Here is a 26,342-nt window from a genome sequence, read left to right as displayed (position 1 = left end):
AGACCTCCCAAGAAACCCATAACAGCTAATTGCTCTCTTTGATTTTGCATAGTTTTGACATCAGAGGAGATAGGTAGAATAGAGTTTAGTTCTTCATACATTCTTTTAAAATCTGCAAAATATTGGGTAATATCTCTACCTTTCCTATCTACTCGATAAAATTCCTGGGACAATTCGTAGATTCTAGCCAAATTATTCTGACCAGAATACAACACATTCAAATACTCCCATAATTCCTTCACAGTTTGTAAGTGAGTAACCAAATCTATAATATTATCGGCCAAGGAATTAAACATCTGCCCAAGTATTCGAGCATCAACAATCGCCCAAGTATCATCCTCTTTAGGTACAGTCTTAGTCAAATGATCTATTTGTCCCCATCCAGTAAGAACGATTCTAACTATAGCCCTCCACTGGTGGAAATTTGATGCACCCTCTAATTTCTTCTCAGTTAACCGATGAGAGGATGAAGAAATTATTTCAGTCATGGTATTTTTACTTGAAGTTTCTCCCATATCTGAAAATTGCATATCCGATATCAATTTTGGGCATTCCCTTGCATCGATCTTCAATGAAGACATCAAAGTAATGGCAGCGTAAGAAGCTGCGTCAATCTTCAAATAGAAATCACCAACAAGTGCAGCGTAAGGTGCTGCATCCCTTTAATTTCTGGAAATGACCTCTCACAGGTACGGTTTCTTTTTTTCTATAGAATCAACTGTTTGTACTAGTAATTCTTAGAATCGAAAAGAATAAGATGACCTACAGCTCTAATACCATGTTAGTTTGAGAAAGAATAAGGTGAAGAATCAGGGAGAGGAGAAGATGGAAGCCACGACTTAGTTGTGGAGGTTCTAAGAAAACTTATAAACACACCTCAAAATAACTTCAATATATATAGGCTGATTTACAAGTCTATTCTATATAGGAAAGCATCAACCAATTTCAATTGGTATAAAACTCTTAATTACCACTATCTTTTTCCTATCGAGAGTTAGCACAAGGCACTAACTCTCGATGGATCAGTCTTTCCCAAATTGCCCTTTCCTAATAGGGCTGAGTGTTTTTCAGCCCGAAACTGTTAGGCTCGGCCCGAAACCGCCCCAACCCGAACCGTTGACACCCCTACCATTTATGTTTCTAGAAGATCCAACTGTGTTGCAGATCATCTAGCACGGAAGGCCTACTCGGTTCAGGGCCTGATTTATTGGCCATGTTCCTTTGAGTGGCTACTTAAGTTATGTACAGTTTCCTATCCTGCCCCTATCTCTTAATGAAAGTCTGATTACCAAAATAGAAAATGCATTTTCATTTTCATGCCCTCTTGAACCTTTTGTAGATTTGACCAAAAAAAAAAATCTGTAGAAAATTATACATTAGGTTTACTTTCTTGGATAAAAAAAGGGACTCTATTGAATAAAACAAATGACACTTTTGGCGTTTGAGATTGAATCAATAGAAGAAACACAAAGATTATAATTGGTCCAAAAATATTTTACCATAAGAAATATTTCTTTTTTGGGTAAACTTACAATAAGAAATGGAACCCTTCTTAACGGGGACCAACCTCAACACTTGGCGTCCCTTGGGGTAAACTAAGGTTGGTTTCCTTTCTCAAATTTGTAATTGAGTGTTGTATTCCTGGCCAGCAATTTCAATGGTATTGATTTATATAGAAACAAGGTAGGTCAAGAGGAATGTTGATTTTAATAGCTCTTCCCATTTTTCTGTTCTTCAGATTCTGGTTGGTATTATCTTCCTGCTGTAGACAATCTCCTTTCTTAAATTTGATCTGGGAATTTTATTTTATTTTATTTTTGGTAGAGAAACACGGCCTCCACGCACACAGAGGCCAACAGGAGTACACGCCGAAGCATCAAAAGGGCAAACAATTTATGCTTTTCATGTGGGTGGGTCAATGATTTACCATACCCTCTGGTTTCCAGTGCAGTAGTTGGTCCTATAAAAGAAGGTAAGAGGGGAGGCAGAGATTTAAGTGCAATCACTTGTTTCATAGTGTGACTAGTTCAGTCCAAACTGCATGGATTGAATTATGTGATAATGTATTTAGTTGGGTTGCATATTGAAGTGATTTCCAACACATTCTGGGGTTGGTTGATCCACAAGAAACTGGAGCAACTAGACTCAAATGGCAAGATACATGCTTGTTATCTTTGCATTTCCTTTGCAATCTGTGCCTGCCATGTACTGGGAAGAAGTTTTCCAGAAAACCCTAAGAGATGAGCTCATAAGGGAACTCCCAGAGAATGATTTAAAGACTAAAACTATAAAAGAGGATATACTGATTGGAAGAAGGCGGCACATGATACACTGATTACAAAACCTTTCTACACTACATTTCACATTTTGCACATGCTTTACATTTACAGGATTTAAGATTGTAAGTATTGTTGAAGACATTGTTTCAACTTTTGAAAGGTAACAGGCTTGGATACAAATGAGTCCATACCATTTGCAAGGCACTCATCTGAGCTTTCTGACAAAGCATTTGCTGTCATCTGCACATTGAGCAACGAATTTTCGTCAGCGTGAAGTCCATGAAAGAAAAATATTAATTAAGAAGAGTAATGGAACCGATTTATCATTTTGGAAGTAGCGAAAGGGAACAACACCCCTTGGTTTTGGGTTTCCATGAAGCAAGTAGATGAACATCAAAATGAACATACAGTAAAGCTATAGTTAGGTTAAATACTTAGGCTGTATGTTTGATGTACATTTCACATTCTCAGACAACAAAAACAACTATGCTGATCATTCAATACTGAGAGTCGACCTACAATGTAGTTACAAAAATGCATACCAAATGCTGCCTCGATAAAGTTTGGAATTTATTAGATGCAAGACCGCATCCTACAAGCATATAAACACACATACAAAGAGCGATAGAGTCAACAAGCAAATTATAGTTTAATACAATTAACAGAATCACTATTTTTTTTTTCTTTTGGATGATTGAAAATAATCATTAACCAAAGCTCCCGGGGGGGGGGAGATTCAACCGACTAGTTGGCAAAAAGGAAGAGCCTAGACTCCATGAGACAACAATAAGCCGAAATTGGGGTGGGGGGGAGACTGAAGCCCAGTAGGACCATTGAATTGGATGGTTTTCCAAATCAAGTCTAGGGATATGGAGTTGGAGGCCATCTCCTAAGGTTCCACTCCCAAGTCCCACCACAAGTGAGAGATCAAGGGTTGAACACCAATCTATCAACCAACATCACAATAGAAGTGCTGGAGAAGGATCCCAAAACCCAAGCCTAATCCTTGGAGAGTCGTAGGATAGTCTAGAGAGAGCCAAATGGTAACAATGGCTTTCGCCTACAAGAAGTGGCCGAAGGGGTAGGAGAAGAAGAGGTGGTCAACATCTTCAAGGCCATTCCAACACAAGATGCAGTAAGGGTTGAAAATTAGGTACCGGTGGATAAGGAGGGACTAGGTAGGGAAACAACGGTTGAAGGCTCTCCAAGTAGTGAAGGCATTTCAAGTGATATGGTCTTTAAACCAAACCAAGGGTGCCAAGCAACCAGCTGGAAGGTGAACAGACAAGGTTCCATGCGGCGTAGGTGGAGAAAGTACCATTAGAGGAGGGAGTCCAAATGGTGGGATCATAAGGAGAGGGGTGCAGGGGGGAAGGTTAGACCTAACTAGAGTAAGACTCGAGGGGGAGGAGGAGATGGGCACCTAGGAATTATCGGATGCCTAAAAGATTGTGGAGGAAACCCACTGGATGCTAGGGGCCAAGCTAAAAGGAAGTGGAACTCCAAAAATTTAGGTGGTGATGGTAGGGAGGGCAAGGGATCTAAGGAAGAGGAACTTCCTCCATACCCAAGATGATTTAAGGGAAAGGCAAAAAACCCAAATGGAGTTGAATCTTAGCAAGTAAGCGTAGACCTAGTTGAGCCACATGGAGTCATGCTTGCTACAGATCTTCCAAATAAGTTTTAGTAGGCTAGCAAAGTTATAATCATGAATTCTATGAGAATCTAAGCTAGCATCAGCTTTAGGACATCAAACAACGGACTAACAGATGGGATGGAGGAATCTAGAGGATTCTTGCCCTTTTCAAAGAAACACACAAAAGAGGCCTTCCTTGGCATGAGTTGCAGCTTGAGAGAGAGAGAGAGAGAGAGAGAGAGAGAGAGAGAGAGAAAGATGCTTCACTAGTAAAGGTAGGCAGATTAAAGGACAGGGAAGGAGAAAACTCTACCCTTTGAGAGTTGGAGTTCTTTTTTAATATGGTCAAGCATACGGGAGCAGTGGTGGCTGGTGAATCTACTAGGGATGAAGGGCTAGGTAAGTGAATGGAAAGGAGCCAAGGGAGAAGCCCATAAAGTGCAAGAGAGGCCTAGGTAGAGTCAGAGACACCAACTAAAAATAAGAGGGACTTTTATAGATTGACACGGGGACCAGAGTGGGACTTGAAGAGGGAGGGGAAAAAAGGATGGAGGAGATGGAAGAATGGGTGGTTTTGTAGAAGATTATAAGGTCATAAACAATGGCAAGGTGGGAGAGATTGAGGGCTTTACACTTGAGAATAGGGGATATGAGATGTTAACCGGTCTTGGATTGGATGATTCTGGAAAGGACCTAAACGGTGAGGGAGAAGAGGAAGACAATAGGGGACAACCTTGACATATGCGGACCCAGGAGGGGAAGAAACTAGTGGGAGAGACATTAGTGAAGATCGAGAAGTGGGGGAAAGAGACGTAAGCATCGACCCATTAGACAAAGGAGGGAGGGAAACCCATAGAGGATAGAACATCAAGGATGAAGTCTCAATGAATGGAATCAAAAGCTTTATGGAGATTGATTTTGATGAGGGTCGTAGCGGAGTGTATGAGGGATTAAACCCGCCAAACAATCTCAGCACAAAGGAGAATGTTGTCAACGGTGCTCCTGCCTTCAACAAAGGCAGATTAGTTTTTGCTAATGAGGGAAGTAATGACAAGCATGATGCAATTGCAAGGATATTGACAATTAATTTATCGATGAGGTTGTAGAGGGAGATGAGCTGGAAATTAGAGAGTGAGGACACTTATGACCTCTTGTAGATGAGACAGAGGAAGGTTTGGTTATCGAAAGAGAGTTGGGAGGTATTGAAGAAGAATATTCGAACTACATTAATAAGGTCCTCTTCTACAAACTGCCCACGAGCATGGTTGGGCTTGTGGGAGTTAATGGTAGAGTGTATCATGGTAATAGAGGGAAATGCAAGGAGAAAGTTAACGAGGAAGGTGGAAATTTTTGTTTATGAGATCAAGGGGTGGGGAGGAGCAGGGGGAAGGGACAGAGGAGCCAAAAGAGAGGGAAAGTAGGAGACCACCTCTGTTGATGCCAACGATAGAATAAATCCAATCTCCATAGGTAGAGAGGCGAGTAAGGACACAGTTGTAGTTATGGTGAGCTTTTAGGCAACCATGGAAGACAGAGGCGTACCAAGTCTCCCAACTCAAGCCATTTGTTTCTAGATTTCAAATGAAAGAAACTCTCCTCTTGTAAGTTGAGGGAGGATAACTCAGTAGACAGGGGTTTCTCTTCATCAGCCAAGTAAGGGTTAAGGAGGATCAATTGGAGGATGGATTGGATAGGGGTGAGGTTAGAATAGTAAAAGGAGACAAAAGAGGTGATGTTCCTAAAGGAGGAGTTCTAGGCTTTAAGAGCAAGTTTCCAATTGCAAAGCTTCTTGGCAAAGGCAACAAGAGGAAAGAAGTGATAGTGGATCAGCTTATTCTAGGCCTCTTAGACGTAGGGAAGGAAAGAGGGGTTGGAGGACCAAATTTCAAAATATTTAGAAGGCCAAAAGAAGAAGAGGATTGAAGGTGGAGATGGCAGGGAGAGTGATCCAAAAGGTTTGCGGGGAGGAAAGTACTATGGGAAGAGGGAAAGAGGGAGAGACAAACATCATTTATAGGGAATCTATCAAGTTTGGAAGCAATTAAACACTGGCTTAGTCTCCGATTATGCTAGGTAAGGAGATGCCTAGATCACTGAAGGTTCCTCAATACAATTTTTGAACAAGTCAATAGCAATAATGTCTAAGGAACAGCCACCCAACTTTTCTTGGTTGAGTCTAACCACATTGAAATCCTATCCAATACCGTAGGGGGTTAAAATTGAAGGAGGAGACAAAAGAGAGATATTACAAGACAGGAATGTGAGTGGGAAGCCGATTGGTGGGCGTAGACAATGGTAAGGTAAAAGGGGTTAGAAGAAGAGGGAAGGAAAGCGGAGACTTGGTTTTTGGCAGGGTCACAAAGAATCCAAATAAAACCATTGGGAGAGTGGTTGTAATTGGTGAGAAGGGACTAGGAAGGGGCAATTGTAGAAGTAACCAAGCGGGCGTTTACCGTTGGACAAGTGTCTTAAAGAAGAGCACAAAGAGAGGCTTTAGATGAGAGGAGGCCAATATTGACGTCAACTTGTTTAACTAGGGAGTTGAACCCCCCAACATTTGAAAACAAGATTGTGTCAAACATGGAGAGGGTGGAGATGGGCATTGCAATGCCCAACATGGGAGCCATGCCTCCTACGAGAGTAGGTGCATGGACACTAAGCAACAATGAGGGAGTTGGCCAGGTATCCCTCCCCAAGGGTGGGTCATCCAAAAGCTAAGTCTCACTCGAGAAGTCTAAAAGAGGAAGGGGGTTTCAAACAAGTTTGGGTCAATTAACAAATCTAACCCCAAGGGAGGGGAAGAGGGGCAAGGTTCGTTTGAATGAGAGAGACTGAGAGGGGGGGGGAGTTGCTCAACAAGGGAGAGGGAAGGTTCAAACTAAAGGGGCGTGTTAGTGGAGTAGTGGACCAAAGGGATGGACCAGACGGACAAAGGATTTTTTTTTTTTGGGGGGGGGGGGGGGAGAGGGACCAAAAGGTTTAGGTAGGCGGTAACCAAGATAGGGGGTTGTTAGGAGGTAAAGACTAGTTAGGTTCATGCCCAACTAAGGACGGGGGAGGGTTAGGATTGGTTAAAAGGGAAAATGGTTCAATTTAGGCCACAATGGTGATTCAATTCAAGGTTCGAGAAAAGGAGAAGGATGGCTTAAGGTGGTGGACTGGTCCAAAGGTTAAGCAAGAGAGAGGTTAGAAGGCAGTTGCAAGTGGAATGCAAGACCATTGAGCAATCAACGGAGTTATCATCTTCAACAAGGGTCATTGAGGGGTCCCTGGTGAAGTATTCTACTTGATGGCCAAAGACCATACATCTCGTACAATGAGAGCGGCCCAAACCGATGTCACTAACTGTTTAAAGGAGAAGCCATCGTCATCTTCAATTATAATCAAAATTGGCGGCGTCTTAATGGCTAAAAGTTCCACACAAATACGGGAATTTAGAGGTGGTTCATTGATGAGGTTCTTGTATCCGTTTGAAGAGGGGTTGCTAAGGAATGAGCCAATCCTACTTAGGCATTCTTTCTTTCAATATTCCAATGGAAGACCAAGTAGATTGACCACAAGGGTAAGAATCTGATGTCAATCTTTGGACAGCAAGGAGCAAGGAGTTTTTCCATTGCAGTAGAAATATAGTCCTAATTCCAACCTAGCCATGGAGATCCATTGAGGGCCCTAACCTTGTCCGAAGAAGAAGAAAACTTGAAGAAAAAGGTTCTGTTATCGAGGAAGAAGGATTTTAAGCTGCCTTGGAAGTGCCATTGCTTGGAGGTTGAGTTCACTATATTATTGGGGGGGGGGGGGGGGGGGGTGAGTGCCAAGAAACTGCCCTACCAATGTAGATTGTCAATAGGTGATTCCAAGTTCAAGCAGAAGATGGATAGTGAGCAATGGAGGGGCATCTGTCAGTGGAGGGAGGGATGTATGAGAGCCAAGCAAAAGGATTGGGAATGGTTGGTGGTTGATAAAAGAGAGGACCAGGATCTCGAGTTAGCACTGGTCGAGGGCTGAGAAGGGTCAGAGGAGAGGGGGAGAAGGGTTGATCAAAGAAGGTGGAGATTAAAGAGCTAAGTAGTTTACTGTTTCTGGCAGTGAGATCAATCTCTGGTAAAGTGGTAAGTGGGCAGTCTCTGATAGTAAGGTCAGTATCCTCCATTCTCTCTGGTTTTCTGTTCTTATCCTTTAACATCCTTTGTTAAAACTTATAACTATCTCATTGATGTGGATTGGACACAAGGACATCCCAAGAGAGGTCCCCTAAGGGCCAAAATATGACCTAGGATTGTTGCCGCATCCTCTCTGTCTAGCATAGCCACATGGAGTCTTATCAACAACAGGGGCATTTTGGTCATTTGGGGTACAGCTAGTCAAACCCAATTTGATCAGTCAGAATTGGAATTTTGTTATGAGTCCAAAACTATCTTTATTTTGGTGTTTGAGCCCTCCTTAAGTTATGAAAGAGTCCTAGTTTAGTCACGAATCCTATTTAGAGAAGGATTCCTTTAGTTGTAGACCTAACTTTACTAGAAGACTAGTCCTACTCTTGTGTAATTTGACTCATTCCAGGATGAGACAAGTGAGAGTCTTTAGTGGAGTAAAAGTCTCAAGTAAAAAGTCCTTTTATGTTTGCAATTTATTTTAGTTAGGAGTCATTGTTTGTTTGCTTTCCTGTCCGAGTAGGAGTCCCTCAATCTAAGGCTATAAATATAGCCACATACTTGCAAACAAATCAGTTTGGATGATTAATAAATTAATTTTTGGAGGAGATATTGATTGGAGTGTGGGCTGCAAGGAGGAATCCTGTTTCAGCCAAGTTGTGGCCTCTTGTTCATGTGAATTGTCTTCTTCAAGCTCTACATCAAGTACGCGTAGCACCTCCACCCCTCCCTCTCTTTCCCCCTCCCCAAGCTTGTGGCATCCCCTCCCTCTTCCCCAAACCCAAATTCCCTTATCTTCAAATCCCCTCCACCAAATCCCATCCCCTTTAGGAAACCTCACCCCTGCCCTCCCTTAGGTTTCGATCCCAACCTTAGCCCTAACCACCCCCTATACTCCAGAAAACTAAATCCTTCTAGAGACCCAAAGTTCAAGGTCAGATACGCCAATCTAAATGCTAGATCTGTCCCAAACTTTAGGAACCTCATTTGCCCAACCCTAGTGACCTTCCCTCCCAATTTCAGCCCAATCAGACCAAGAAAACCCCAGTCAAAACCCTAGTTCCTTTGCTGCTCTAAGTTTCCAAAAAACCTAACCCTTAGGACTTCTGGAATTCAAGCTTGAAACCCAAAACAGCAAAGTTTGAGTTTGTGTTTCAATAAATTCTAGCCTACCTACTCTTGCCGAATCTATTATCCCTTTCCTACAAGCGCTAATGACCCTAATGAGACTACTGATTTCATATAATTGATCCTGGTTAATGGCCCTCAATTTGGGGGTAACATCACTTATTTAGTAACCATAACAGAATGTTCTGGTGAAATGTCACTCTTTTTTTCAATGAACATGCAAAACATCTCAACTAATATGAGAATATCATATTGAATATATATATATATATATATATTTCAGTTTGAAGATCTACATTCTAGGACAAATAATATAATGGTCTAAATTAAGCCCTTCCCAAAATGATGAGGATAGCTCTTACAATGCAATATATCCATAGTCCTCGGTAGTAGAAAAACAGTTCGATCTGACGCATTTCATGATGAAAATATAATCAGGAAATTTTAATTAAACTTAGATTCTAAAGGTCCAGATTTCGATGAGCTTTAACTGTTTAGTGCTTACCGCGATGATAGGGATCCTCTGTCGCAATGACACCACACTCTGCCCACGTAACAATGAATCTGAAGAGTATACAGGTTTCTCAATCCCTGCTTCTGCAGCTGCATCCCAATTGCCACTTTCTTCAAACGAGCGAATCAACCTTGTGGCTTGAAGACCATCCATTACTGGCATGCGACATCCTACACAAGTAAATAAGGAATTTCAAACCTTAGAAGGGCACTTCCAACAATACAACAATAACAACAACATGTCAACAACAAGCCTTGTCCCAAACTAAATGGGGTCAGCTACAGGGATCCTAGCCTTCCAATCAGCTCTATTTGAGGCAATAGTAGATATAAGGCCAAAGCTACGGTCTCACCACTTCTCCTAAGATTATCTAAGGTCTACCTCTAGTTCTTCTAATTCCTTTGATCTTGATAGAATCACTTCTCCGTGTAAAGGCTTTTAAAGGCCTCCTCCGTTCAAGATGACCATACCACTTCAATCAACTTTCTCATAGCTTAAAATATAGACACAAACAATGCTTCAGATAATTTTGCATTTTCCTTCTATTTCTAACACTTCTTTATGAACTTTTGCCAAAAATTTTCAAGTAAATACACCAGACGACACAAGGTGACTATCTAGTTCACATTGAGAATCTCAGCTACCTCGCAAGACCTGGTAACACTGTACATGTATAAAATGGAAGTATAATATCTCAGAAAGGCTAGCTAGTTAAAAAATTTACCATCAAAATAAGATCATATATTTGACATTGAACTGCTTGAACAGCTTCTACTCCATTACTCGCAAGATCTATACTGTAACCCAACTGGTTCATCATTGAACGCGTGACCATTACATTAACTTTGTTATCTTCCACAAGAAGAATTCTGGGTTTCCTTGTGGGTCCTTCTTCAGTGTTGCTGTGGATACTCTGGAAGCTTCCTTCAGATTTCTCATGCTCTGCTCTCCTGGGTGTATCTTTGAACTTGCTTGCTGGTCCAGTTTCACTCACTTCTTTGCATGACTTTGCAGAGTGTGAGGAAAACATTTCACAACTCTGAAATTGGCAGCTTGCATCAGCTCGGTATTTACAACTTCTTTTGCTGCAATCAGGATCCAGGTCCAGCCTTGACGAACTTTCAGGATTACATGATGTCTCTGTGGCATCAGCCATCGAAGAGGCATCCCTAAGTGAATCTGCTTCTCTTGATGTACCATTATCAGAAGACAACAAGTAATAATCCTCTGGCCTTGATGAACTTTCAGGACTACAGGATGTCCCTGCAGCATCAGCCATTGAACGGGCATCTTCAAGCGAAGCTGTTTCTCTAGCTGTACCATTATCAGAAGGGAACGAGTAGGAAACCTCTGACAAGCACGTAAGCTTATGTAAGGGATCATACCCAACTTTGTTTGGTGCACGTTTATGACTTACTTTAGAACTAGCAGATGAAAATAGAGAGCCCAACATGCGCGGTTGAAACACAAAAATGCCACAACTTGTCTCATCATTGTTTCCATCAGGAACAACTTCATGATCATCCATATCTGACATTTCGTCTACATCCCCTGAATGCTCCTGCTTTGGTGAAACCTTGTATGGCAGTACAAATGTAAATGTAGAGCCACAGTGCTCTTGGCTGGTAACACCAAGTTGACCCCCCATCAATTCCACCTATCTCAAATCAACACAAATTGCATAAGTTAATAACTGTTACTCTATCTCTGGCTCACTACAATAAGAATGTAAACTATTCTAGCATTGCATAAGAACTAGAACTTAATAATCTATTTTTTGTTCCACTAATTGCACCGAAGAATTTAACAAAATAACAAGCAACATATTTCATTCATCCCTAAAATGGATAAATACAAAAGAATTAGTTAATGATGTAGGATCTTTTTTATTTCAATGGCTGAAAGAAGGTATCTTATTAGAGATTTCTGTTGGTTGAGTTCTACTAGGAGTTCAACTCCATTAGAGTTGTTGTTCATGTAATTTTCTATTTCTTGTTACCTAAGTAAGGGTATTTATGTAATAGTGTTCTTTCCACTTTATTATAAATAGAGGGCTTGAGATCACACTGATCTATTAAAGTCATTCTATCATAATCGATAGTCTCAACATGGTATCACAGCCAAAGCTTGATTAGGGAAGAAAAAGGGAAGAGAAAGAAGAAAAAAAAGAGAAGAACCTTACTGCAAAGGGGAAGAACCTTGCTGCAACTAGTCTCCTCCATTGCTGCAACTACACCACCATCGCCTCCTCCATCACTGCTGCAACCATCTCCTCCATTGTCTGGAGATTTCTCTGCTGCCACCCAATCTGAGCCTTCCCCTTCCATTGCCTTCTTCTCTATCTCTCAAATGACCAAACCCACCTAAAAAAAAAACCCCATCGCCTTTCTCTTCCAATCTCCATCGTGTTCTAACCTCAAAAAAACCCCATCTGTTTCTAACCCACTTATAAACCCCCCCCCCACGGAACCGACCCAATTGACACCCCATTGACCTAATGAACAGCCCATTGAACCAAAATCATGGACCAAACCAGACCAGTGGTCTAATTGCAAATTTGTATATATGAAGGGGTCTCTTTTGAGAATTCACAGATTTACAGAGGTCTATACCAGGACCTAAATGCAATTATCCATCTTTATAGGGGTTTATCTATAATTATCCATACTTACAGGGACCTATATGCAATTATTCATATTTTTAGGGGTCTATCTGTGATCATCATATTTTCAAGGAACTGGATGCAATTATCCATATTTCCAAGAGTTCTATATGAAATTATCCATATTTTCAGGGGTCTATATGCAATTATCCATATTTCCAGGGGTCTATCTACAATTTTTCATATATACAATGGTCTCTAATAGGAAGCATGTTGATAAGATTCGGGTATATGACTTCTTGGCAGGTTTAAATGTGAAGTATGATCAGATCAGAGTGCAAATATTAAATCATTCTCCCTTTCCTACACTAGAACAGTCTTATGTCCTTGTTCAGTGTGAGGAAAACCATCGATTAGCCATGCTTCATGCTCCTATTGTGGAGAAATCAGCCTTACAGTCTATTAGCACTAAATCTGATAGGGTTAGGAGATTATCAAGTGTGAGCACTATCACAAACCATATCATACTAAGGCCAATCGTTGGAAACTCCATGGGAAACCTGTTGATTTTGAACAAAAAGAGCACAAAGAAGGGGAAAATCAAAGGCTAATCTTTCTGAGACAATTTCCACAACACCCTCTACAAACATTGGTTTTTCACAGGAGTTAGCTACTCTGCAACGTATTTAGCAGTCTTTTACTGCCGGTACAGCCTCTACTACTCCTCCACTACCCATACCAACTCGTACCTTACTACTTTAGGTAAAACTTTTACAGGCTTCCATATTTTTTTAGTTTCTACTCCTTGGATCATTAATACAAGAGCCACAAATCAATGACAGATTCATCCTCCTTTTTCTTACATTATTCTCTAACTTCCATAATAAAGTTCGAATTGCTGATGACTCCTATTCTTCCATTGCTAGAAAAGGGATCATTCAACATTCTCCATCACTTTCTTTGTCTAAAGTTTTACATGTTCCCTCTTTCTCTACTAACTTGCTCTCTATCAATAGTCTTACACATGACTTGAATTGTAAAGTGACTTTTTTCCCATCTTACTATGTCTTCCAGGATTTGGCAACAAGGAAGGAGATTGGACGTGGTAAATTAGACAATAGACTTTATCTGTTAGAGCCAATTGAAGAATCTACTTGCTCTCTGACTGCATCTTTTAATCGGGTCCATTCGGTAATATCAGACCTTCATCAATGACATCGTAGCTAGGTCACCGCCCCTCTAGGAACTCTTAAGAAAGTATTTCTTGATTTAGTTTCTTCTTGTAAAAAGGATGAATATTTTTGTGAAGCATGCATTTTTGCGAAGCAGACTCGTTCTACTTATTTACCTTCTCTTCATAATAGAAAATATATTCCTTTTGTACTAATTCATATTGATGTGTGGGCCCCTACCAACGTGTCTATTACTGGACATAGGTACTTTGTTACTTTTATTGATAGTCACTCTTGTTCTATATGGTTTTACCTTTTAAAACAAAAAAAATGAGGTTTTTCAATGTTTTCGTGATTTTCATAATATGATTAAAACTTTGTTCAATGCTATTGTGAAGATCCTTCACAGTGGCAATGGCACAGAGTATATTGATGGTGAATTTCAGAGATATCTCTCTGACTCTAGCATAATAGACCAGATCAATTGTGTTGATACAACTGTCCAAAATGGGGTTGCCGAAAGGAAGAATATCCATCTTTTAGAGATAGTCCGTTCACTTATGATTGCTATGAATGTCCTGACCAATACTAGAGTGATGTTATACTCACTACCTCTTACCTTATGAATATAATGCCCAGTTGGATACTTGGTTTTAAATGTCCTAATGAGCTTCTCTAGGGAGCCTCTTCTTTTGTTATTCCCCTAAAGGTTTTTGGATGTGTGTGTTATGCCTAAATCACAGCCCACCAAAGTAAGTTGGCTCCTCGTGGCCTACGTTGCATATTTCTAGGGTATTCTGCTACTCAGAAATGGTATAAGTGTTATCATTCTCCTTCTAGGATAACCATTGTCTCCATGAATGTAATTTTTAATGAGTCTTTCCCTTACTATACACCTCTCCAAGGGAGAGTCCTAAGAAGAGAGGTGTTCTTTCCAACTCTAGACCTTCCTATCACACCACCACAACACAACTTAGGAGTTGAAGAAGTGTTTCTTGACCATGGGGAGACTTCGACCAATATACCTGAGGACTCTAATTCTCCCCTCCGTTTTTTGAACCATGTGAAGAACCCAGTCAGGGGGAGACCACTCCTGTGAGGAACACTATTGAGGTCTTCCAAAACAATATTGACCAGAATAAGGAGTTGTAGACTTATCAAAGGAAGAACTACAACCGGCCAAAGCAGGTGGAGAAAGGTGACACATTACCACTTCAGTCTCCTGCTCCAGAATTAGATTCTACTGTTCCCCCTAAGATATCTTCTTCTGATCTTCCTATTGCTATTAGAAAAGGAGTCACATCTAATAATCAACATCCCATAGCTAAAGATGTTTCTTATGACTCTTTGTTTGACTCTTACCGTGTTTTTATATCATCTATATCTGTTTCTAAAAGTTGGTAGGAAGCCTATGTTGATAAGAGATGGAAGGCAACTATGGAAGAGGAAATGCAAGCAATAAAGAAAAATGATACTTGGGAGTTGGTTACACTTCCTTTAGGAAAAAAACTCGTGAGCTGCAAATGGGTGTTTGTGGTTAAACAAAATATGGATGGATCAGTCAACAAGTTAAAAGCTAGACTAGTTGCGAAGGGGTTTACCCAGACCTATGGGGTTGATTATCAAGAGACTTTTGCCCTTGTTGCAAAACTGAACACTGTCAGAGTTTTGTTATCTGTAACTATGAACAAAGACTGGAACTTGCACCAACTAGATGTAAAGAATGCCTTCTTACATGGGGAGTTAGACAAAGAAGTCTATATAGAAATCCCACATGGTTTCTCCAATGAGAATATTGTAGGCAAAGTTTGTTAGTTGAAGAGGTCAATTTACGGGTTAAAACAGTCTCCTAGATGCTGGTTTGGACACCTCCTAAAGGCAATGACTTCTATTGGGTACAAGCAAAGCATGATCATCATACACTACTTGTCAAGAAGTCATGTACTAATATCACACTTCTCATTGTTTATGTGGACATTATTGTCATCACAGGGAATGATGGTGAGGAAATTCTAAGGTTGAAGGACTTTCTTCGCAAAGAGTTTGAGTTAAAGATCTAGGGAAGTTACAGTACTTCTTAGGGATTGAGGTGGCTCGATTAAAAAAAGGTATATCCTATCCCAAAGAAAGTAGTCCTAGATTTATTATTAGAAGTGGGAATGTTGGGCTGTAAAGCAGTTGATACCCCTATTGAAGCTGGAGCTAAAATTAAGGAAAAAGAGGGAGAACCAGTGGACAAAGGAAGATACCAAAGGCTGGTTGGGAAGCTTATTTACTTGTCCCACACTAAGCCAGACATCACTTATGCTGTGGGGAAAGTGAGCTAGTTCATGCATGATCCATATTCAACTCATATGAAGGTTGTTAGCAGAATACTGCAGTATTTGAAGGGAACTCCTAGAAAAGGAATACTTTTGTCACCCATTGATAATCTAAGAGTAAAAGCATACATTGATGCAGATTGGGCTGGATCCCTGACAGGAAGTCAATTTCAGGGAAGTGTACCTTTGGTGGAGGTAGTCTAGTTACTTGGAGAAGTAAGAAACATAATGTGGTAGCTTTATCCAGTACCAAAGCTGAATATAGAGCTATGGTTTGTGGAGTTTGTGAGCTACTATAGTTGAAAGGCTTGCTAGAAGATATTGGAGTCCAAGTTCCAAACCTTATGACGCTATATTGTGACAACAAGGTTGCCATTAGTATTGCGAACAATCTTGTGCAACATGATCGAAATTAAGCACATCGAAATTGATAGGTTTTTTGTCAAAGGAAAGCTGGAACATATGGCTCATCTACATGCCTTTTGTGAGGTCTGGAGACCAAGTGGCAGATACTTTCACTAAGGGTTTGAAGGAAGGAGATTTCATTCCTATTGTAGGCAAGTTGGGCATGATTAATATCTATGCCTCAACTTGAGGGGGAGTGTCGGTTGAGTTCTACTAGGAGTTCAATTCCATTAGAGTTTTTGTTCTTGTAATTTTCTATTTCTTGTTACCCAAGCAAGGGTATTTATGTAATAATGTTTTTTCCACTTTATTATAAATAGAGGGCTTGAGATCACACTAATCTATTAAAGCCATTCCACCATAATCGATAGTCTCAACAATTTCTAAGCCTTTTTTGCATGGTTATTGAAACAAATGCACCAACATTGCATCATGTCTTCTCCCCTATCTTTTCTAGCCCTTCTTTACAGCAATAAAAAATTTCCGAGAAAACCGCAACAAAATTGTAATTCAATATAAAAACTATTTAATTGTACCAGTTGTTTGCAGATTGCAAGGCCAAGGCCTGTACCACCATACTTTCGAGCATGATCTGCACTGACTTGCATGTATTTTTTGAAAAGAGTAGGTAATGCTTTTTCTGTCATACAGAAAAAACATAAATCAAAATACTAATCAGAAGACATCTAATAAAAACAAAGTGCTAATTGAAATGACAATCTGCAGCATAAGATGAAAAAAATGGAGAGGAATTGATGGATTATGCATCCACTGAACCTTCTTATTATTTAAGCCACACATGAAACCTTAAAGGACATACCTGGTATCCCAATCCCTGTGTCATGAACATCGCATCTAATCCATACTGTTGTCTCGTGCAAGTGAGGTTGGTTTTGTACATTCCTATCTGTGGGAACAGATTTGTTAGACATGGTATTAGGTCCATCATTGAAGGTACCATCTTGCTCAAGACCTTCCCTATGAGCCTGACAGCATGAACTTTTCTCGTTACTGATGCTTTGAGGTGGTGAACGGTAAGGCGAAGAAGGCTCCTCTTCTTTAGGCTTTTGCAGGTTTCCATCTCCATGGCCAGAATATGGGTTTGATACAACATAAAGGTTTATTCCAACCTTCCCTTCATGAGTAAACTTGATCGCATTGCTGCACAAAGCAGAAACTAGTGAATTTGAAGCCAAAACAATAGGTACATCTCATAGGTATCAAATTAAGAATTTCTTATAGTTTCATTTAACAATTTTTTTCTTGCTATATCCCTATAACAGAGAGGCAACACTATTTTTATTCGTCCATCATTCCTGTAGGAATCATTACTGATGTTGTAAACCAGCAGCAGAATGAATCTGCAGGTTTTGAACTACACCATTTTATGTTGTCTGTAACTTGTATCAAACATTTTTATTTAGATACTATGGCAAATGTGTCCACAAATTAGAGGCTCAAGTTAGCGCTAGTGCTAACTTGAGAAAGGCAGTCTCCTTGTTTGTCTCCTATTGTAATTGGACTCTATTTGGATCTCTATAAATAAAGGGTCTTACCAGTGGAGGCTTACAAGTTAACAAATAGCTTCCAAGGAGTTTTCAGCACTTCTTCTCTTCTGCCTCCTTTCTTCTTCTTTCTTTCTTCCCAACTCTCTGGTTCTCTGCCACTTTACATGTTACCAAAGCTTTAGGTCCTCCATCCTTTTCATTTTAAAGCCCTATTGGTTCAGAGCTTGCAATACCTGGAGAGACTATCACTGCTGTTTGAAGGAAGTTCTAGGCTTCGAATAAGGGGGCGTGGGCAGCATGTTATGCTGTAACTTTTTCAGTTGAAGATCTGATGCAATAAGAACTTCCTAAACTTCTGGTTTTCTGAAGAATATTTGACGCAACTTCTGTTCTGGAGCTTTTGAGAAGCTGGTACCCTGCTGCTGTTTGTTACTGAAGTAGCTTTTCTGGGAGAATCGGATGATAATTCTGCCAGCTTTCTTGCTGTTAGAAGTATTTTTTACCAAGAAGTTGTGCTGACTTATCAGTGGTTTGGCTGGTTTGAGAACTGCCTAGTATTGCTGGAACTTATTCTGGTTCTGATTTCTAAAGTATTGATTCTGATTTTTGTCGGGTTCGGTCTTACTTTGGATGGTGTTCTGGTGTGACATCTGGCTCTTGATTCTGAAGGTATTTATGATTCTGCAACTATTCTCACTGATCCGTTTAGAGTCTGAACTTTTCAAGTTTGGTGATTGCTTGTGTCAAGAGTTTGCACGTTGCAACAGCAGACCTTATTTGAGTAGTTTTATTATTAGTGTCTAGACTATTTTCTTGCTGAAAATCTGTTGATAGCAGCGTATATTGATAAGCTAATAATGAAACCAAAAATATGACTAAGGTTTTGTCCTCTCCTTCCCCCCATGTTACCAAGCATAAACATGAAAGGGCCACTAGCTTCCATCAGTGGAAGAAAATTGTTTGAGTAGTAATAATTGGAAGATGGCAACAAGCCATTTGACCAAAAAGCCTGATTCTACAGACCCTAACTGGGAAACCGTAGATTCCCGTATCTTGGGAAAAATGCTGAATTCTACAGAAAAACAAATTGTGGACTTTGTTACCCATATTGATACTGTTGAGGAGCTATGAGTGCATTTGACTGTGATATATTTTGGTCAAAGCAATCTCTCCGCATATATGAGCTGTCCTAAGAGTTTACAGAGTTGATTGGAAGGGCGTCCTTTGGCCCAATATTTTGTGGATTTCAAAAGGATGTATAAAGAGCTTAATTCCATACTCCCCCATTACTTGTACTGAGATGAACAACTTGCTGTTATGAGTTTTTTAGGACTTGGGAAGGAGTTTGATACAGTAAGATTCCAAATCATCGGTGCTAACAAACTATGCTATTTATCTAACACTTTTTTGTGGGTTGTCCGGGTTTCTAAGGAGAACTCTCATGGTACTACACCTAGTGACACATCTGCTCTTGCCTCTTTTGCCAATAATCAAGGATTCAGTTCTGGAAATACTCGTGGTCGTGGTGCTACTACTGAAGAAAACCCCTACCACATCTCAGGAGTCTACACACACATCAGGACCGGTTAAGAGTTGCCATCACTTTGGTCAGCCAGGGCACATTTAAAAGATTTCGTTGGAGTAACATGGCAAACCTCTTCAAGTTGCCAATACTGCTACTGCAGTAGGGACCACTTCTACACCTCCAGTCTGAAGATAAAAGTAAGAAGATGTTTGGCAGAATTTCACTCACTTCAACCAAGTTCCAGGCAGCCCAATCCCAGCCATCTACAGCTACGTTGTACAGACAAGTAATGCAGCAACCTGCCTCTCATCCACTTTTCGGCCTAGGATCATTGATTCTGGTGCCTCCAATCACAGGATTGGCACCCTAGATATCCTTTCCTCTTTTGTTTATCCACTTCCATAGTCACCCTAGCGAATGGTTTACCTCATCTCTAACCTTATGCTAAGATCTTTATTTGCCAGACTTCCCGTTTAATTTATCGCTATTCATAAACTTACCACTGAAGTTAATTAACCTATTACCTCATTTCTTGGCCTTTACCCTTTTCAGGATCTGATGATGAAGAAGACACTGGGTAACGGTCGTGAGTCCGGGAAGCTGTATCTATTAGACAAGTCCGCTTCTATAACATGTTATAGCCTCTTCCTTACCACACCAAATCTATTGTCAGCTCGGACATCTTTCTATGTAGAGTTTGAAATTATAACATAATCATTTTTAGCATCTTTCTAAGTTACCTTATGAATCATGTCTGTTTAGGAAGCTTTACCATGTGAGCTATCCTCCTCGAATTGGTCTTCTGACCCTTTTGCTTTGGCTTCTTTCTGATGTTTGGGACCCTTGCCCTACTATTTCTACTTTGGGTTTCCAATATTTTATTATTTTTGCAGATGGCTATTCCAGAGTTACCCAAATTTATTTAATGAAAATCATTATGAGTTCTTTGATATGTTTTGTAATATTATTTTAGAAATTCATACTCTGATTGGTGGTAACCTTGTATCCTGGAAGAGTAAGAAATAGACTGTTGTGGCTAGGTCAAGCATAGAATCTGAGTATAGGGCTATGGCATAGGTCAGTAGTGAGTTGATATAGATTAAGCAAGCGTTGAAAGAGCCAGGCGTTGGTGATGATTCGTCTATGACAATATCATCTGATAATTAGGTGCATATCCGAATTGCAACAAATCCTGTGTTCATGAACATGCAAAACATATTGAAGTGGACTTCCACTTTGTTCTAACATTCTAACAAGGATTAATTTCTCCAAAGCATGTTTGTACAGGAAAACAGTTGGCTGATTTGCTCACAAAGTCATTAGGAGCTGCCAAGGTTGATCATTTTTGTAACTAGTCGGGCATGTTTTATCTATATCCTTCCAGCTCAACTAGAAGGGCAAAAGTATCCACAAAATTAATGCTAACTTGAGAAAGGCAGTCTCCTTGATATATTGGTTTCCATTTTCTGTTTCTTGTTTCCTGTTGTAATTGGACTCTTTTGTGGTTCTATAAATAAAAGGTCTTACATGTGGAGGCTTACAAGTTAACAAAAGACTCCAAGGAGTTTTCTGCACCACTTCTTCTCTTCTGCCTCCTTTCTTTCTTCTCTTCTCCTCTCTGGTTCTTCAGCCACTTTACAGATATTATTATTGAATATAGGTGCATAGTGCTAGTGTTGTCATTATTGTTGTCACACCCGGGAGCAGATCATGCAAAAGTTTGGCTGGAATACTGTGTTAGAACAGAGCAGTCAAGAGATTTTAGCTGGGGTGACATGGGAGAAGACATGGTTGAGCCTGGTTGATAAATGAGATAAATTGTAAATTGTAATCTAATTCATAGGAGGTGAGCATATGGTCAACTTCAGCTAGGTTAAGACCAGGCAAACTGTGTACAAGTGCAGTTGATTGAGAAGTATTTTGGGCAATGTCGACGGCATCAGTTATATTGTGAAATGAACAAAAGAGGAGAAGGGAAAGAAGAGGAAAAACATAAAGCTAGGTTTTTGCAGTGGAAGCATTGAAGGCTCGAGAGACGTGATGGCTTTCGTTCAAGATTCTTCTCCAGTGAATGTACAACCAACAGGATGACCAGAGCCATGCTGAAGAGAGATTTCCTGGAGCTTGCAGTAGCTGAGGTGGAATAGTTTGAGCTTGACGTCTAAGCAGACTGTCCACAATATGAATGAAAAAAGAAGAACAATAGTGGTGGGTTAAAATCCGAGAAAATCTTTCGAACAGTTGATGTTGTGCTATTGCAACTTACTGGCTGTGGGTTGGGATGTAAATGGATAACTGAAAACTGAATTTGTGTCCATTTAGGAGAACCTGAATCTTTCCGTAAAATAGTAGGATATGGATATGGAAATGCCCCTTATCCACCCAATCGATTATCCCATTATCTTGTTCATTTTTTTTTTTGGGGTGAGTTTATAAGATTATGAGATAAGATTATGTTTTCATTCAAAAAAGAAGAAGACAATGTGATTGTTTTTCTAGAGTCTCTATTAGAATAAATAAATAGGAAATGAATAGTAAAGTACATAAGAAAATCACTGACTAAGAAGCATGGTTGTCAAGGAGACAAGGGGAGGCTAGGCGATAGAGGGCAATGAAAACCAAGGCGACACCAAGCAAGGTGACAATGCATCGCCTAGGTGACACCAGATTGCCTTGACCCATAGATGCCTAGGTGGACGCTTTGACAACCATGCCAAGAAGAGTAGAAGAAAGGGAACTTGCATTACCCTCATGTCTCAACCATAATCCTCATGAATGAAACAGTAAAGATGTCAATGGGTTGTCTGAAGTTTCTTTGTCAACCTGCACTTATATCCAATGAGGATAGCTAGTATTTAAAAAATAATCATCCGAAACCTTACTTTTTTTCTGAAAACTAATAGGATATTATCTTAATCACTCCGAATATAATCAGTTGCGGGCATCCCAAGTTTTGGTTTCAAACCTTGGAAACAGCCTCCCCTGCAAAGCAGCAGTCAAAGCTGCATACACTTGCCCCTCCCAGACTTCACAGTAGCAGGGACATTGTGTAATAGAATGCTCTGTATTGTGGTTTAATCCATTCTCAACCCCAGGATTAAATCCACGACATATGCGCTTATTATGCCAAAGAACAATGTTGGTCAAGAAAAGATATGCAATTATGCCTAGATAAGAGTGCAACATATGTCAGTTTGTATACTAGAGGAAAAAGAAACTGGTTGCCTTCTTCACTCAAAAACCACATAGAAAGTTAATTTCCCACAACTCATTTAAACATCCAACAATTAAATTTCTTGTAAAAAAAGACAGACAATACAACAAATAATTTATCAAGAATCAAGAGCTCTGTTGAAGCTCATACCAGATCAAATTAGTGAGAATTTGCCGAATCCTTAAAACATCACCTATCACCTAAAATTTGGACAGAATATTTAATGTGTCAGAAAACAAAAACTTTTGACTATGAGTTAAGACACAAATTTATACAACTACAAAAACAAAAACAAAAAAATTTGCTCCAATTGAGGATCACATGCTTAGCTTAAACAACCTTTTACCAGGGGAAGGGTGTCTTTAAATGGAGGCACAGCAACCAGCACGATTAGAAGGTTTGTAAGTTAGGGAAAATAAAATAAAAAATAAAAAAATCCCTAATTATTTAAATATGCAATCAAAAAATGAAAATAAAATAGGACAATTTGGAGCACATCATCTATGTTCTTGAAGAAAGGGGTAATAATGACAAAAGTTCTGTCCCCCTCTCATAAAAAGGAATCAAAATGTCAAAAGAGGCACCTATTGGACACTTTGTAACTCATCCCCACCTTAATCAATCATGCATGAAAACATCCCACCTTTTATCCATAAGTCATGCTGTTTATATGTAAGCCAACTAGTGCGCATAATAATTGATGGAGTTGAAGAACGCTTTCTTCATCTTTTTCCCTTTCAACTAAAGCCATTTAGTTTATGCATATAAGGGTTCCAGAAAAGAATAAAGTGCATGCTGTTAAACTAGTAAATTCCTCTTCCCCCCACAATTTGTAGGACTTACGATCATTCTGTCTCAAATCTAGAAGTTCAATATTCGAATTGAACAGAAGTCAAGCCTCACCCAGGTTATTTGGAGTGGGATTAATGGTATTGTTGAAAGAAGTGAGTGAATCTTGACTTATGCCAGTGTGACATAGTAGGCCTTTATATATATAGAATAATGTAAAAGAAAGAATACAAGAGTACCTGATGTGGGAGTGGGACTAAAATAACACAAGCATACTAACTGATACAATTACCCTTCTCACTTAGACTCTTGATTCACAACACTCCCCCTCAAGTTGGTGCATAGATGTCTATCATGCCCAACTTGCTAATAATGCTACTGAACAACTTTACACTCAAACTCTTTTGGAACACGACAGCACGCTGATTATCAGATGTGACAAAGGAAATCTGAATCAACCAGACTCAACCTTCTCTTTGATAAAATATCTGTCAATCTTAACATGTTTAGTCCTGTCACGCTGAACTGGATTATGAGCTATATTGATTGATGATTTGCTGTCAAAGTACAGCCGTTAGAGTTCTTATAGATTTGTCTCAAGTTCCTGAAGAAGACCCTTCAACCATATTACTTCACAAATGCCTTAATCCAAAGCCCTAAACTTTGCTTCAGCACTAGACCGTGCAACTACAGCCTATTTCTTGCCCCTCCATGACACTAGATTACCCCTTACATATGCACAATAACTAGAGGCAGATCTCCTATCGTTTGGACTTCCTGCCCAATCTACATTTTTTATGCTTCAACTCTAGGATGCCCATGGGAAGAGACTAAGATGCCTTTTCCTAGGGATGCCTTCAAGTACCTCAAGATGTGATACACAGAATCAAAATGTAAAGAGTAAGGATCATGCATGAATTGACCGACCAGGCTAATTGCAAAAGTGATATCCGGCTAGTGTGTGTCAGATGGATCAACTTCCCAACTAGTTTCTGATAGCTAATCTTATCAATTGGTTCTCCTTCCTTTGCCTTCAAGTGATGATTGGGCTCCACTGAGGTCTCAGCAGGTCTACACCTTAACATCCCAGTCTCTTTTAGTAGGTCCAAAGTGTATTTTCTCTAAAGAGAGAGACCATTAGCTGAGTATGCCAGCTCTAACCAGAGAAAATATCTAAGTTTGTCTGTGCCTTTTATCTCAAATTCTGTCCCCAAAAAAGTCTTCCGGGCTGTAATTTTTTCCTCACTACTTCCTATGATAACAATATCATCCACATAAACCAGAAGTATTGTAGTATAAGAAACATCCTGCTTAACAAATAGAGTATGGTCTGCATTACTCTGCCTATAGCGATAGGAGGTCATAGCCTTATAAAACCTTCCATCCCATGCCTTAGGGGACTATTTTAGTTCATACAAGGCTCTTCTTAATTTGCACACTTTCCTATGAGTTTTAGGGCTAGAATAGCCTGGAGGCACATCCATATATACTTCCTCCTGAAGCTCTCCGTCTAAGAAAGCATTATTCACATCCAATTGCTGAAGATTCCACCCTTGTTTCACAGCACATGAGAGAACAGCCCGAACTATGTTCATTTTGGCAACAAGCGCAAATGTCTCCTGATACTCATTACCATAGGTTTGAGTGAAGCCTTTGGCAACCTGGCTTTCCTTACATCTTCCTATGGTTCCATCTACTCTATGTTTCATAACAACCACCCACTTGCATCCAACAATTTGTTTTCCTACATGCAAAGACACCAACTCCCACATTTTGTTTTTTTCCAAGGCTTGCATTTCTTCATCCATAGCTTTCTTCCAGTTTGAGTGAGATATTGCCTCATACCATGAGTTAGGAATAAAGGTGGAGAACAAAGAGGAAATAAAGCTCTGAAATTATGGGGATAGGGGACTAATATGAGACACGGTTACAAAATAGGATGTTTAGTGCAAGTACGTGGCTGCTTTCTCAAAGCAATAGGTAGATCAAGTTCGAAGACAGACTCACCAGGAGGAGCGGATTCTTCACGATTAAGAGTCGGTGCTTCCAACTGGCGTGGCTCAGAAGGGGATATTTTCTGTTTCATTTGGTAGGTCTTCAAAGGTTTAGTCTCCACCTGCACATCATCCACCAGTTGTTCCTATCCGATCACTTCATCTTCCAAAGGAAAATATAACAAAGGAGACTCAATGGTAGGAATCTCAAGAGGAATCTTAAGGAACACTGGAGGTTCTTCATTTACACTTTCCCCTGGAAGAAGAGGAGGAGAAAAGAAAGGAATTGTTCTTGAAAAACCATATCTATAGATTCAAAAAAATAACCACACTCAGGATGGTAACACTTATACCCTTTTTGAGTAGGAGGATAACCCAAAAATATACATTGTAATCCAAGATCTAACTTACCATGACTATGATGGTTGCGAACAAAAACAACACACCCAAAGACATTAGGGGGAACTATAAAGTTGGTTGTCCCTAAAAGAACCTCAAGTGGACAACGTTGATCTAAGACTCAGGAAGGCATCCTGTTAATAAGATTGGTGGCGTTTTGAACTACATCCTCACAAAAACGAGGAGGCACATGCATAGTGAACATAAAGGATAGTGTTACCTCAAGAAGATGTCCATTCTTGCTCTCAGCCACCCCATTTTGAGGAGGGGTATCAACACAACTAGTTTAATGTATAATCCCATGTCAGCAAAATAAGAGGGAAAAACCCCAACTATGTATTCAGTCCCGATATCAATCCTCAAGATTTTTACAATAGCCCCAAACTGAGTCCTAACCATATTATGGAAATTCCAAAAATAGGAAAACACGTCGCTTTTTTTGTGAAGAAGATACACTCATATAGTTCTAGCGTAATAGTCAATAAAGGAAACAAACCATCGATGACCAGATATACACAGTCTGAGACGGACCCCACACATCAGTATGTATAATAGAAAAAGGAATATTACTATGATTATCAGAAATAGGATTAACAAGTCTAGTTTGTTAGGCCAAAATGCAAGCATCACAATGAAAATCATTCAAATTACATGTTTAACCAAGTCAGGAAATAACCTTGACAAAACTAATAAAAGAATGTGGCC

General features: G+C 39.8%; 1 protein-coding gene across 4 annotated transcripts in view; it reads right to left on the bottom strand.

Moving 5' to 3' along the window:
• Window positions 1-1,920: 1,920 nt before the first annotated feature.
• The window catches only part of LOC149018558 (histidine kinase 5-like), a 38,625-nt gene continuing 14,203 nt past the window's right edge, over window positions 1,921-26,342 (bottom strand). For 3 of the 4 annotated variants that reach the window (XM_089152757.1, XM_089152756.1, XM_089152758.1), the window contains 4 exons: window positions 22,606-22,655; window positions 17,029-17,369; window positions 16,745-16,848; window positions 9,952-11,365 (listed from right to left, as the gene is read on the bottom strand). In XM_089152757.1, the coding sequence (XP_089008883.1) occupies window positions 10,412-11,365; window positions 16,745-16,848; window positions 17,029-17,369; window positions 22,606-22,655 (1,449 nt within the window). In that variant the 3' untranslated portion in view covers window positions 9,952-10,411. Of the gene's footprint in view, window positions 2,520-9,699; window positions 9,873-9,951; window positions 11,366-16,744; window positions 16,849-17,028; window positions 17,370-22,605; window positions 22,656-26,342 lie in introns of those variants that run through there. The other variant, XM_089152759.1, reaches the window with a different exon arrangement.

The sequence above is a fragment of the Hakea prostrata genome, chromosome 4 (genome assembly GCF_041222555.1).
Source record: "Hakea prostrata isolate BN-2017 chromosome 4, UWA_Hpros_2, whole genome shotgun sequence".
Lineage (NCBI taxonomy): Eukaryota > Viridiplantae > Streptophyta > Magnoliopsida > Proteales > Proteaceae > Hakea > Hakea prostrata.
This window is presented reverse-complemented; position numbering and strand designations above follow the sequence as displayed.